At 36.6% G+C, this 15565-nt stretch overlaps 1 protein-coding gene across 1 annotated transcript in view; it reads left to right on the forward strand.

Annotated features, from left to right (window-relative positions):
- The window catches only part of vat1 (vesicle amine transport 1), a 70609-nt gene that overhangs the window by 51959 nt on the left and 3085 nt on the right, over positions 1-15565 (forward strand). The window contains exons 3-5 of the mRNA XM_030141556.1: positions 751-921; positions 5106-5195; positions 8724-8965. Of these exons, the coding sequence (XP_029997416.1) occupies positions 751-921; positions 5106-5195; positions 8724-8965 (503 nt within the window). The remainder of the gene's footprint in view (positions 1-750; positions 922-5105; positions 5196-8723; positions 8966-15565) is intronic.

The following is a 15565-nucleotide window of genomic DNA, read 5'->3' on the forward strand; positions in this document are numbered from 1 at the left end:
CAGGCATGAGTGACCTTTACAGATGCGGTTCGGTTTAGATCCTCAAGTCAGCCTCCATTTCAAACAAGCCACGGCTTATCAGTAACCTATTACCTCTTGCTCTGGCTGCCTCCGCAAACATTGTCTCAGGCACTCGCCACAACTATGTACACACTCTCAAACACTGTGACCACAAACACAGATATTTCAAACATGTACAGAAGCACACAGCCTCACAGCACTTTGCTTAAAACTTGTTGCATGATACTGGTAACACAGTGTTTATGTAATTCTCTGTCGAATGGCATCCAGATCTGTTAAGGAACAAAACAGATACACCCTGTGGCATTTTAAGCAGGTTGTCATAAATGGGGGAACCAAAAATTAGACGTGTCATTTGAGGTACAATGGTTACTTTCTCTATAGATGGATGTGTGTGTTTGTGTGTGTTTGTGTCTATGTGTGTGTGTGTTTGTGTCTATGTGTGGGTGTCTATTCTCCTCAGGCGAGCCAGGTATGCCAGTAATGCAATTGTGTTTAATGCTTTTCTTACCCCTGAGCAAAACACAACCGTGTTGTTATTGACTGGCTTGTTTGGGACATTAAATTATGTAAATCACATTTACCTGCCACAGAAATATCACGCGCGACTGGAATACTTATGCGACTTGTACAAACCTCTTTGTTCAGCCAGGTTTCACATACGAAATAGCCATTTTGTTGATAAACACTTCTGTTATCTTACATTGTGTTATTTTCTTTTTCTTTCAGGTGGTGTCGGTATTGCAGCCACCCAGCTGTGCAAGACGGTCAACGATGTGACTGTGTTCGGTACAGCGTCGGCCAGCAAGCACGAGACCATCAGCCAGGGCGGAGTCACGCATGCCATCGACTATCGCACCAAGGACTATGTGGAGGAAGTCCGCAAGATCAGTCCAAAAGGTGAGAAACTTGGCCGTCTACACTGTAATAAATGCTGTAAATTTAGGAGTTCTAGAGTACAGAGGTGACGGATAAGAAATAGTAATGGATGTCATATATTTTACCAACCATAAGGTCAGAAGCATTATGTGTTTAAGATCTAGGGTGCTATAGTTAACAAAAAATGAAACCAAAGGTGGTGGAAGGAAATATCTTTTTAATTGTACAGAGGTTGGAGTTGCACTTAGTCTTAACCTTTAGCCCATAAAGACTCAAACATCCATCACCAACCAAAAACATCTACTGATCTAAACTGTTTAATACCTGTTGATCCACTAATCCTATCAATACATGTAAATAATTGGTGTAAAATGCAGTTCTTCATCTTTTCATGGTCATCAGATATGACCCATTTGGACGTTCAGAGGCTCTGTAATTACCGTGGAAACACCATCATCTTCTACAACATTGATTCATCAGTAAAACCCATGGAGTTGGATCAATGACAGTGGATGGAGACACTAGGTTTATGTTCAGTTAATGATATATTTGACTGAAAAAGTCACTTTTTCCTCAGTTTTCTCTGTTTTTGATATAATAACCCTCAACTTTAATCTGAGCTTTTTTGACTATCTTCATGATCAGTGAATTAAATATAAGAAAAGACATTATTTATACTGATAAAATGCAAAATACAGAGGATAATATTATAAAAAATTGAGGTAAATCACTTAAGAAAGGTTAGAAACAGACAAAATTTTCATTTGGGAACTGACACAAAAGTAGCATTTGGTCTTTATGGGTTAAATCTCAAATCTTAAATTTCTGTGGTGAAAATTAACATATGAATTTCTACTGATTTATCCTACATTTAAAGTTGAGTCAAAACACAACAATGAAACAAGCCAAATAAACAACAGTAAGTGTCATTTTATTGTCATTCTTTTTCTGTCTCTTATATTGGAGGCTACCTGTGATGTTTGACACAAATTCCCTTAGACATGACCCTATCATGTATCAAAACTTTTTCAGTTTGTGCATTTTATCCATCCTTATACACACAGCACCTACCATTAAAGATTAGCATTAGCACATTAGTAGCAGTGAGCTGCTATTGAAGATGCTAAGGGACCAAGTCCAGATCTTCATCAATACTGTGGTCAAGAATAACATGTCAAAATCAGGTCAAGTCAGTTGTTGGCATTTTGTCACTGTGAGTCAATTAATTCTCAAGTCCTAAAAATTGTGACTTTAGACGTAACTTAAGTCCCCCACCTCTGCCATGGTATAAGATGAAGAAGACGAGGAGGAACTAATCACAGAAATGGAATTTAATAGTAATAATAATAGTGTAATGACAAATATGGGAATCATCTTACCATGTTTCTAGACTATCTCAAAATGGAATTCCTCTTATTCTTTTTTTCCATTTTATAAAGGTTGGCATCTAGTCTTAAGGTCACCTATATCTAAGAGTTATTATCCACTGACTAAAAAGCCTAGAGTAGATAAAACAATCGCTGACTCTAACAAGAGACTTCAGCCTTTTTCTATTTCTTTTTTTTTTTTTAGATGAGCCTGGGATAGTATTAGTTGGTCAAAATCTGCACTTTTCCTTTCTATATATCACTGAATATTACACACTGAATGTATGACTGAAAGCACATTTCACAAACTGGATTAAAACTACAACATAAAGTTTAAAATAAATAAATAAATAAATGAAATGTTTTTTCCTTCATTTGCATACAATTGGTTCACATTGCATTCAATAAAGTTTGATGTTTCTTTGTACTACCTTTAAAAACTAAAAGTAATGCTTAAGGTAAATGAAAACTAAACAAAAACATGCAAATTCCTGAAGATTAAAACTTGACTGAAACCAAAACAATGAAAGCACACTGAAAGCGAAAGAGATTAAAAAAAAAAAATGAGTTGGAAAAAAAATACTGTGAGAAAGCAGAGTTTTCAGATGTGTTGAACAAACTGCCGACAGTGAGATGATACATTTTCATCCTTTTTGTGTTCTTCTCATGACACAGTTCTCAGCAGAGTTGGCTGCCGTTGTGTATCTGAGTCACTTTCAATAGCCAGCAAACCCATTTCTCCCAGTAGTGACTGTTTGCTATTAATAATGTATCCCCAGACTCTTCTATAGAAATGTCCCTGACTTCTTTTTGGCAAAATAAAGCGGCGTCCACTTCCTGCTCCCTCTTTAGCCTACTGCTGTGTTCCTTGCAGGATGGTGGATGTTATTATGCTGGAGGCTCATTTCGTAGCCCCCGCTCCAGCCTTTCAGTGAAGCACAGAGTGAGACGGATGGACGGACGGACGGATGGACAGACACTACAGAGAGCGATAGGAAAGGAGCGAGATCTGACACTTTGGACAGAACATATCTAATTAGAAGCTTGGATCAATGCGCAGCCCTGTTCGCTACCTTTTCCTCCGTCTTTGGCACTTTGTCAATTCATCTGTACTGCAGAGCCCTGCTGTGAGCCTCCTATAATCAATACAAGCAGGGCTTAACAAGGCAAACCCGCCCAGCGAGGAGGGGTAGCCCAATTTGAAGAGTCCCCTCTGGCACAAAAGAGCATCATTAAAGCACAACCTATACGTCCAGACATTAATAAGCCACATAGAAAGCTTCACAGCTCTGTTACCATGCATCTACTGCAGTGGTTCCCAACCTTTTTTGGCTCATGACCCCCTTTTAACATAAATTTCTGGCGACCCCAGACATTCAAAATGGAGACATTTTTTTTGGCTAAAATTAATTTGTTTTTGATCGTGTAATAGTTTGCTATAATATGTTGCAAATAAATGTTAATTTCAGGAAACATTTAGGCTATATAATGTACTTTTTTTTTTAGTAAGTTTTAATTTTTTATTTTTTTTATAAATTATTAGAAATTTCAGGTGACCCCAGACATTCAAAACAGAGACATTTTATTTCCTAAAATTAATTTGTTTTTGATCGTGTAATAGTTTGCTATAATATGTTGCAAATAAATGTTAATTTCAGGAAACATTTAGGCTATATAATGTACTTTTTTTTTTAGTAAGTTTTAATTTTTTATTTTTTTTATAAATTATTAGAAATTTCAGGTGACCCCAGACATTCAAAACAGAGACATTTTATTTCCTAAAATTAGTTTGTTTTTGATTGTGTAATAGTTTGCTATAATATATTGCAAATAAACATTAATTTTAGGAAACATTTAGACTAAATAATGTCAATTTTTATTAGTAAGTTGTAATTTTTTTTTTAATAAATTATTAGAAATTTCAGGGAACCCTAGACATTCAAAACGGAGACATTTTATTTGCTAAAATTAATTTGTTTTTGATCGTGTAATAGTTTGCAATACTATGTTGCAAATAAACGTTAATTTTAGACATTTAGACTATATAATGTGAATTTTTATTAGTAAGTTGTGAATTTTTTTTTTTAATAAATTATTAGAAATTTCAGGGAACCCCAGACATTCAAAACAGAGACATTCTATTTGCTAAAATTAATTTGTTTCTGATCGTGTAATAGTTTGCTATAATATGTTGCAAATAAACATTAATTTTAGGAAACATTTAAACTATATAATGTAAATTTTTATTAGTAAGTTGAATTTTTTTTTTTATAAATTATTAGAAATTTCAGGCGATCCCAGACATTCAAAACGGAGACATTTTATTTGCTAAAATTAATTTTTGATCGTGTAATATTTTGCTATAATATGTTGCAAATAAACGTTAATTTTAGACAACATTTAGGCTATATAATGTAAATTTTTATTAGTAAGTTTTTATTTTTTATCAATTACTACAAATTTCAGGCAACCCCATTTGAATTCCAGGCGACCCCACGTGGGGTCCCGACCCCAAGGTTGAAAAACACTGATCTACTGTGTTGTTCTCTCCACTTAGGGATGGAATAAACATTGAGGAGAAGTATTTGTACCTCTTGTCTTATCAGTAACATGAATAACAACTTAAAACAAGTAGGGTCTCGCTCAGCTCTCCTCCGCTCGTCTTTTGGCTTACGTATGGGTTCCTCTTCGTGTAAACATGGTACAACTTGGCTTCATTCGCTACTCCTCGTGAACTCTGCCATGCGGAGGGGGGCTGCTGAGGAGACTTGGCAGGCTGCCCCCCCCTCTCAATTCACACCGGCTCTGACTGTCCCCTTTTTCTCTTTCCTCCTCCAGGGCTCGATATAATACTGGACCCTCTCGGAGGATCAGACACTCATAAGGCCTACAACCTGCTCAAGCCTATGGGCAAACTTATCACCTATGGTAAGTCAAACAACAGCGGATTAAGAGATCAATATGGCAAAGCATGTCAGGAGCAGCTCCTGAGTGGTATAAGCTCCAAAGCCCCTGTAAGACGGAAAAAACACAGGCTTGATGTCTTAGTTTGGTGGAATTGTCATCCTAGAGGAATGCTTGGAAATATCACTAATAACCATAGTTTTCCACACAGAGTAATCACATTCAGATTTAAGTCACAAAATCATATAAAATCAAGCCAAAACAAAGCCATGGCTAGTGTTTCTCATTTAGGAAAACCTTCAGTTTGTACTCGTTTCTCTAATCAAACATCTGCAGAATAACTTTTTTAAGCTGCTAGAAGATGTTGCAATAGTAGCAACGTTTCTGCAAGTGAGACTTGTAGTTTTCCATTGTTTCTGAAAAAAAAAAAACAACATATCTGCATTTATTGCTACATATATTGTATTCATTTATTTTTTTTTTTTACAACGGAGGTCCATTTCAGATGTAAGACCTCCTTTTCCTCCAAGTCCTAGTGAAAATGACAGCAACTAATAGTTTCATGTTAAAAAAAAAAACATTTTCCTCTTTCAAAAACTCAATTCAGCCAATAATCCCTGACCCCATTGCACATGTCGACTGTCAACCAAGTGTAGCACTGTTTAACATATATGTTGTATGAAATAGTATCAAGTTTTTTGTGCATTTTTTGTTCTGTGTATTTTATACAGTCTTGCATTTTCGCCAGATCACCACTGTAAATCAGATTCCAATGGTTCCAGTCGACCTCACGTATAAAAATGCTAAGAATGTAATAGATTTGAGAGATAAGGAACCTTAAAAAGAGACAAATACAGATAGAGATAAAGATTTTCAGAATTCGCGCAATCTAAAGAGAGCAGCCTGTAAAATACCCTTAAATAGAGGGACTTATATATAACATGAGCAAGTGAAGGTCATGTGTTTTCTCTATTTTGCCTTTAAAGCCAATTGTAATTTACAAATAAATATCAATATTATAGTTTTTCACCCACCGGTAGCACATTTAGCATTAACATAGGTGTAAATTGTTCAAAGACGACATACAGTATGTTGAGCCACAAACAGCTGGTTTTAATGACAGCAGCTTTCAAATATTTATGCTTAGTCTTATGCACTGAAGTATTGGTTATGGAAGTGTATCACAGCTTAACTTAACGCAGAACGCTGCAAAGCTTTGTTAAAAAAAGTGACTCCCAAATTATACCAAACCATATTTTCTTAACCATAACTGAAGCACTGTTACTGCCCAATTCTACAAACTTATCCTGGATTTTGCTTGTCCACCGTCCAACCTGCGTTTTGAGGAGGCAATTATACGTTTCTGTGGTTTTACAAAAATATACAATGGCAACATTTTGCTTGAAATCTGCAGGAATGGAATATGTAATAAATAGAACGAAGCATGTGGAGTTTTTTTTTTTTTTGAATAGAAAATATGCTGCAAATTCCACAGTACCAACTATTGTATTTTAAGAAATTCCCCAATCATCGTTCACTGTATCTCAGCAACAATAAGGAAATTAATACAGCACATAAGATAGTCATGAGTTCCCACAGCTTCCTCAGAATAAGGCTGCTTTCTGGTGGGCAGTTTGACCTCTCTCCAGAGGTCCGTGTCCTCAGTGTACTGAGTGTCGTCCGTGGGAAGGCCTTTTACTCTTGCTCTGTTGCGATGCCAATCTGGAACCAGCATATATGCAGCAGTGGGCGGGGTCGGCATCCTCGGAGAACAGGGCCTTGCCTTTGCATGTTGCTCAAAAACCCACTACCCAGCATGGTGCCCCTCACCCTCGCCCATTTACCCTCTCTTGCCCCTGCAGGACCCCCCACTGCCCCCCCTTCTCAGCCCCACCCCACCCCACCATCCTGGTCCCTCAGTGCCAGCTGCTTCTCTTCCAGCTTATCAGAAGTATGCATGACAAACAATGGACGTTCTATCCACCAAAACCTGGAATGTGTCTGAATGTAGCAGGCTGGGTCCCTCTCTTCTGTCAGAGCATGCTTTGTATCCTCTGTTTCCCCCGAGAGAGACAGTGAAAGGGCTTAGGAGGCTAACGCAGGAGGGGATGGAAGGGGATGTGGTGACAGTGAGAGCTGAAGTGCTAAAGAGGTTTTCAGGGTGTAAGGCGTAGGTGAGAGTGTGAATATACACAGAAAAAGCAGCAGAACAAAGATACAAGCGGAACATATTTGAGGAAAAACACATAAAACTCTCTGTCATTTGATAAGCTGGTGCCAGAAAATGTTTGGCATTTTTTCTTGATAGTTTAAAGACCTAATATGTAATATTTCTGACAGCTTGTGTTCTTATTATGTCAACGGCTCATTTTATTCACTGCTTCATGTCCTCTTCTGTAAATTAATATAATGTTAATATATAAAAGTAATGTGAATAATAGTTTAATATGTTACCCAGTCACATTAGACAGATTTCAACATTAGTGGAAGAGGAAAAAAATCATCTCCCATGGTTCTATGAAATAAACTAAAAATCCCACAGTAGGCAAAATGATGTCTTTAAAGATGAACTCATTATCAAAATTACTATTACTGCTACTATATTTTGATTGAATAACAGATTGATTAAGAGGAAACTGATTATCATGTGTGAGAAAAAAAAAACTAGTATGAAAATGCATAAAGAGAACCAGGGAAAAGAGAATTGGGTAGATATTATTAGTATAATTTCTAAATTTTTCTTTATCTCTCTATTTATACAGGCGCGGAAAAACTTATTAGACCACCTTTGTTTTCTTCAATTTCTTGTACATTTTAATGCCTGGTACAACTAAAGGTACATTTTTTTGGACAAATATAATAATAATAACAAAAATAGTTTGTAAGAGTTTAATTTCAGAGCTGATATCTAGACATTTTCCATGTTTTCTTGATAATAACCAAAATCACTTCAGTTCTTACATCAATATCTATGGCATTGTACTGACAAAAACAGTGCTTTTAGGCATTCCATGTTTTCTTTTCTGTCTGTTTTAGTCACATGATACACACAGGAGTTAGTACTTGATTGCATAACTATATTTTTGATGACTTTTGATGGTCTAATATTTTTTTCCGCGACTGTAAGATGTACTGTATGTAATATTTAGAATTGGGAAATAGCAAAACATTGTGATGGGGTTTTAAGTCAAAATGTCATAATTCCACACAACAATCAAACATTGATAGAAATGCATATATTTATATTTAAAATGTACATATGTTCACAAGTTGAATTATATTTCAGTGAAGTCGAACTGATATAAATCTTTGCTAATTCCCAATCAGGCAGATCTGCATTTTTTTCAATGAATTACTTTAAGGACAGTCTGACAACATGGAAGAATTAAGTCAGAAAAAGCATCTTCTTGAAAAGGAGTGAAAACTTAATGAAAAGATCCCTGCATTATCAGTGAATCAGCTGTAAGATATTCAGAAATTCACAAAAACAACAAATAAAGTGACATTCTTTGCTTTTTCTTTATAGACTTATGTTCTTTCCATCTCTGTCAGGTGCGGCTAACATGTTGGCGGGCCAAAAGAAGAATCTGATCGCCGTGGCCAAGAACTGGTACCACCAGTTCTCCATCCACACACTCAGTCTGATCCAGGGCAACAAGTCGGTGTGTGGTTTTCACCTGGGCTACCTGGACGGAGAGACGGAGCTGATCAGCCACGCCATGAACATAATCCTGGATCTGTACAAGGAGGGCAAGGTCAAGCCCCGCATCGACTCCACCTGGCATCTGGAGCAGGTACACGTCTCATCTGTTCTGTAGTGATGTTGGCACTGCATGTCGTACTCTGTCAGAATATTTGTCGAAGAAATGATTTACACCATTAGATAATATTTACACTATCACTGGTTTAGGAACTGGTCAGTGTTGCAGTTGCTGTGGCTAGTTTTCTGTGACTTAAACCATCATGAACTACTTTTAGGAGCTCTTGGGTCTTCAACAGGGGTCCATAACCTCTATAGCACAGGTGTCAAACAAGCAGCCCGGGGGCCAAATTTGGCCCGCCAAAGGGTCCAGTCCGGCCCTTGGGATGAATCTGTGAAATGCAAAAATTACACTAAGATATTAACAATCCTTTTAGTTCAGGTTCCACATTCAGACCAATTCAATCTCAAGTGGGTCAGACCACTAAAATACTATCATAATAACATGAAAATAATGACAACTCCGAATGTTTATCTTAGTAAATGTAAATATTTTCATGTATTTACACTAAAACAAAGTATAATTTTGCAAAAAATACAAATAACCTGAAATGTCTTAAGAGAAGTAAGTACAATTTTAACAATATTCTGCCTGTTACTCAATGTTTTGTGAGTTTGTAGATCGACTGTGATCTGGAAGTTATAATGTACATGTGTAAATGATAAACTGAAGCGTAATATTGTTAAAATTACACTTATTTTTTCAGTTTGTTCATGTTATTCACATCTTTTGAAATGATAGTTTGCAGATGTAAACCTGTTCATAATGTAAATTAACTTTTTTTGCTCTAAAATGTAGAGAAAAGTTTGGAGTTGACATTATTTATATATTATTATGTTATTATTTTACTGGTTCGGCCCATTTCAGATCAAATTTAGTTGAATCTGGCCCGTGAACTAAAATGAGTTTGACACCCCTGCCCTATAGGGTCCTGAGAGTTACTGCAAGGGTCTGCCAAATTCACTTAAATACACACAAAAAAAACTTTCATCTGCTACTGGAGGAAAAATTTCTGATCTTGACTTAATCAGCCAGGTCTGATCTTGACCTGATTGCAAATCTGGGATCGGAATTTCACCAGATCGTCAGGATATTTGGGTTATGGTGACGTGTAAAAAACCCCACCAATTTTCCAATCTTGCCTTGTGTATTCATCGTCACAATGTCAGGATAATATGTACTAAATTGGTCAAATGTACTTATAGATATGAACATCAAGCCCAGTGAAGACTAAACTCAGTATGACAGGCCATCAGTGTGGATCAAAACTGAACAAAATGTCTCAGATTCTGGCTTAGTACCAGGTTTCCATTTCCGAAACATCTGGATGATATCGTTAAGCGAGTTCATCACTTGCGTCACTGAAATTAGATGGGGAAAAAAATCAAGGTATGATTGGAGGGAATTATTAATTTTGAGCAACATTCTGCAGCTCATCTGTTCATGTGCTGAGTTGATCATAAAATGAAAAAAGAAAAAGAAAATGTTGCACCACTTGTACTAATGAAACTTAAGCTGAACCAAATTTTTCTTTCAGGTATTGAATTTTTAAAACATATAATATATAGAACTTAAACGTGTTAAGATATCAATAGCAACAATCAACTGGGAAAAGAAATTATTTTCGCAGTACTAATAAATGACCCACAAATCCACATTCATTCATTTTAGGAACCTAATCCCCTCTATAGCACCATAATGACATTAATTTGTTGTATTATTATCCCAAGTATGAGGACATTCTTGCGAACCACAATGAACCATTTTTAACTTCTTTACCAGGAGACTCTGATATAAATAGGTGAAACATGAACAAACTATTCTGTCAATTATTATTTTAACAACTTATTATTGTATGCATAGTTACAGTCAATCACTAAATACACTACTAGATAGATAGATAGATAGATAGATAGATAGATAGATAGATAGATAGATAGATAGATAGATAGATAGATAGATAGATAGATAGATAGATAGATAGATAGATAGATACTTTTTTAATCCCAAAGGAAATTCAAAAACACACTATAGGTCCAGTTTAATGTGCAACACAATTTCATATAATATTTGTAGAATAGGGTCCATGGTTTGTCTCTCTAATAGGGCTATATATCGGCAAGAATCTGGTGATACAATACAAATCCCAATACTAGGATCACGATATGATATATCACGATACTGTTAAAAAGGCCATTTTTTTTTATTGGTTTTGTTTCTTTTTTAAAAGATTATTTCTTTGAAGAATTGAATTACACCAGAACTCTGCACAAATACTAAACACATTTTTATTTGATCACAACAGGATCTAATGCTATATCACAAAATGTTCCTGTGTTACAACTGAAATTCTGTTTTACAGACATTACAGTTTCAGATCCTGTTCAAATGTTCATATTCTATTAGTTCAGAACTAGCATCAGAACATTATTTCAGTTCAATCCCAACAAAGGAACTAACATTATTTAATAAAAAAGTGTTCAATAATAATAAATAATAAATAAACAAAAACAATATCGATACAGTACTTTTTAATATCGATACAGTATTGTGAAATGAAATATTCCGATATATTGCAGAACTGATATTTTCTTACACCCCTACTCTCTAAAGCAGGGGTGTCAAACTCATTTTGGTTCAGGGGCCATATTTAGCCCAATTTGATCTCAAGCGGGCCAGACCAGTAAAGTAATGACTTAAGAACACACACACACACACACACACACACACACACACACACACACACACATATATATATATATATATATATATATATATATATATATATATATATATATATATATATATATATATATATTTACATTTTACAAAAAAGATGTGAATAACCTGAAAAAACAGAAATTTCATTTGAAAAATTAGTGCAATTTTAACAATATTGTGCCTCAACTTATTTATACATGTACATTTACACACAATGTTACATAAACATTTGATAACAGGCAGAATATTGTTAAAATTTTGGAGTTTGGAACTAAAATTTAAACAAAACATTTAGTAACAGGCAGAATATTATTAAAATTGCACATTTGGGGGTTGTTCATCTCTGTTTTTATTTATGTATTTATTTGCATTTTGTTGTGAAAGAATAGTTTTGTAAATGTAAATATTTTCACAGTGTAATGTTATTTTTTTCACTTAAATTTTGTTCCACATGATTTTTCACAAAGAAAATTTGTAGTTGTCATTATTTATGGGTTATTGTTGTTGTTATTTTGACTTAAGATCACATTGGTCTGTATGTGGAACCTGAACCAAAATGATTTTGACAACCTGGAGTGTTCAGATAAATTTTTGCACTTTCATCCTGCGGGCTGGAATGGAACCTTTGGCGGGCCAGATTTGGCCCCCGGGCCGCATGTTTGACACCTGTGCTCTAAGGGGTCTTTGGCTGAAAAACGCTGAAGACCCCTGGACTTGACGATGCCCTGCACATGCATTTTAACAGTATGTGCCAGGTAGCCGTATGTTTTACTCTTGCTGTGTGGTCCACTGAAGCAGGGTGTGGCTCACGTTCAGATGCATCAGTCAAAGTTTATCCACAAGAGTCGCTGTGTTCGTTAAAGCATAACTCATTTAGCCAGACAGAGTCAGACTGTCGCTGACCAAATTAACACTGCAAACAGATATGAATAGCCAGTGTGAAAAACACAAAAAGAATGAGCGAGTCAGAGGCTGACATGTTCTGTTGTCAAAGTCGGAGCTGCTGGTCAGTATTTTGGCCTGTGTGACAGTGTCCAGATAGAGACACCCGCTGTCTTTCTCCGCCATCTGACGCTCTTTCTCTGCCTCTCCATCTGTCTGCGCTTTATATCAGACTCTTTCTCTCTGTCTTTAGGTTATTGACTCCCTCTCTGTCTCTCTCTCTTTCTCTCTCTCGCTGTATTCTCTCTTTCTCTCCTCACAGTGTATCTTTTTTGCTTTTCCTCTCTTGTTGCTATGGTGACATCCTTTAGTCAGTGAGTTCGTCTGTCTTAGGGAGGAGCCCTGATGTATGAGAAAGACATGGAAGACATGTAGAACGACGAGAGAAAAGAGCGCACACTTTATGTCTTATGTAAAGTTTTGACATAATCGCCTGCAGACAGATGATGTTCCCTCTTGTTCTAGTATCGAAAGACCTAACAGTAACCAATCATCATCAAGCCAGCGTCTGTTTAAGTGAGTGCAAATGCCACGCCCTGACCGCATTCATCACAGCTCCTCCATCTTCATTTACTGTCAGTCTTCATTTTTGATCCAATAATCAATATCCACGTTGGTGTAATATTTGTGGGATCACACCTTCCTTTGGTTTCCTTGTTTCATTATCTAAATCAGTACACATGCCTGGGGGGAATAATGGCAGAAGTCTGCAGCTGTAAATAACACTCTCCAGCCTGAGATGCCTGGGAGCCAGAGAGGCTGACAGATCTTTGAGAGTTAAGGGTGGAAGTGGGTGGAGTCGTCAAAAGCGCCTCAGTCGATCTCTCTGTGACTTTCATTCACATTGAAGATGATTCTTATAATTCCTGGATTCAGCCCCCGCCCCTCCCCTCCCTCCCTTCCTCTCAGTTTTGTCGAGGCGGTGTTTGAAGGACACCAGTTGCTCTCCATGTCCCTCCCCTCCCCTCCCCTTTGAACTCCCACACTCCCCTCTCTTTCCCATGCGTCTAAGTCGTCAGGGCCACGTTTCAGCCGGGCTTTACGTTGCTAGGAGATGGCCCTGTTGCCGTGGCATTGGTCGTTAGGTGGTCTGCCGGCTTCGCACGAAAGGCGGGGGGGTGGGAGACTGGAAGGAGGAGGGAGGGATGGAGGGAAGTGATGGAGACGGGAACAGACAGTGGACAGAGCTCGGTGTTCAAGAGGAGGGTGGGGCCGGTCTGGATGGGATTCTCCCCTCCGTGCTGTGATTGGCTGTTGCCGGTACTATCAGTCCATCATCAGATGGATGCTGAAAATTAAGATCAATGGTTGACTCCATTGAATACAGCTTTTTTTCCCCCAACTTCTTGAGGAAAACTTGACTCACGATGAAGCTCTTCTATTAGCCATTAAGACTCTCACACATTCCATTTAACCCTTAAAGACCCAAAGCTGCTTTAGTGTCAGATCCCAAATGATATTTTCTCTCTATTTAACCTTTCTTAAGTGATTTATCACCATTTATTGTACAGTCGCGGAAAAAAATTATTGACTCACTTTTTCCATGTTGTCAGACTGTCCTTAAAGTAATTCATTGAAAAAAATGCAGATCTGCCTGATTGGGAATTAGCAAAGATTTATATCAGTTTGACCTCACTGAAATGTAATTCAACTTGTGAACATATGTACATTTTAAATATAAATATGCATTTCTATCAATGTTTTACTGTTGTGTGGAATTATGACATTTTGACTTAAAACCCCCTCACAATGTTTTGCTATTTCCCAGTTCTAAATATTACAGTACATCCTACAGTCGCGGAAAAAAAATATTAGACCATCAAAAGTCATCGAAAACAATAGTTATGCAATCAAGTACTAACTCCTGTGTGTATCATGTGACTAAAACAGACAGAAAAGAAAACATGGAATGCCTAAAAGCACTGTTTTTGTCAGTACAATGCCATAGATATTGATGTAAGAACTGAAGTGATTTTGGTTATTATCAAGAAACCATGGAAAATGGATAGATATCAGCTCTGAAATTAAACTCTTATGAGCTATTTTTGTTATTATCATTATATTTGCCCAAACAAATGTACCTTTAGTTGTACCAGTCATTAAAATGAACAAGAAATTGGAGAAAACAAGAGGTGGTCTAATAATTTTTTCCATGACTGTACTTACTGCATCAGTTACTGAAGCGTATTTATCACTGCAGTAATGATCCAATGGAAAGATCTTAGTTAAATCCAAAATGTAACAATAACTAAAGCCAAAACACAAAAGTTTAATAACACGCACACACACTGTAATATTATCCTCTGTGTTTTGCTTTTTTTCTGTGAAAATCATCATTTTCCTATATTTAATTCACTGATCATGTAGACGTTCATAGACGCTCAGATTAAAGTTGAGGGTTATTCAATCAGAAACAAAAAAACTGAAGAGAAAGTGTTTTTTTTCTGCAAAGATATCAATAACAGGACACAAAAAAGTGTCTCCATCCACTGTCATTGATCGAACTCCTTGGGTTTTACTGTCGAATCAATGTTGTAGAAAATCATGGTGTTTCCACATTCACTACAGAGCCTCTGAACGTCCAAATGGGTCATATCTGATGCCCATAAAAAGATGACAAACTGCATTTTATACCAATTATGTACATGTGTTGATAGGATTAGCAAATCAACAGGTACTAAACATTCGAGATCTGTAGATGGTTCTGGTCGCCAGTGGCTGTTTGGGTCTTTATGGGTTAATAAATATAACAAAATTATCCTGCAAAAACAGATCATTTTGCACAGTTTTCTTCCAACAAACTGTTACTTACTCCTGCTTGTTTAAATATACTCTGATATTGAAAGCCTCATTTTGCTGTAGGTGTCGATTTTATTATTCTTCTGTTCTATCTTGTTTCCTTTCCACTGAACTGCTGCAACAATTTCATTTCCCCTCAAGCATTATTAATGTCTCATCCAAACAAATGTG

This window comes from Sphaeramia orbicularis, chromosome 8, assembly GCF_902148855.1.
Source record: "Sphaeramia orbicularis chromosome 8, fSphaOr1.1, whole genome shotgun sequence".
NCBI classification, from domain to species: domain Eukaryota; kingdom Metazoa; phylum Chordata; class Actinopteri; order Kurtiformes; family Apogonidae; genus Sphaeramia; species Sphaeramia orbicularis.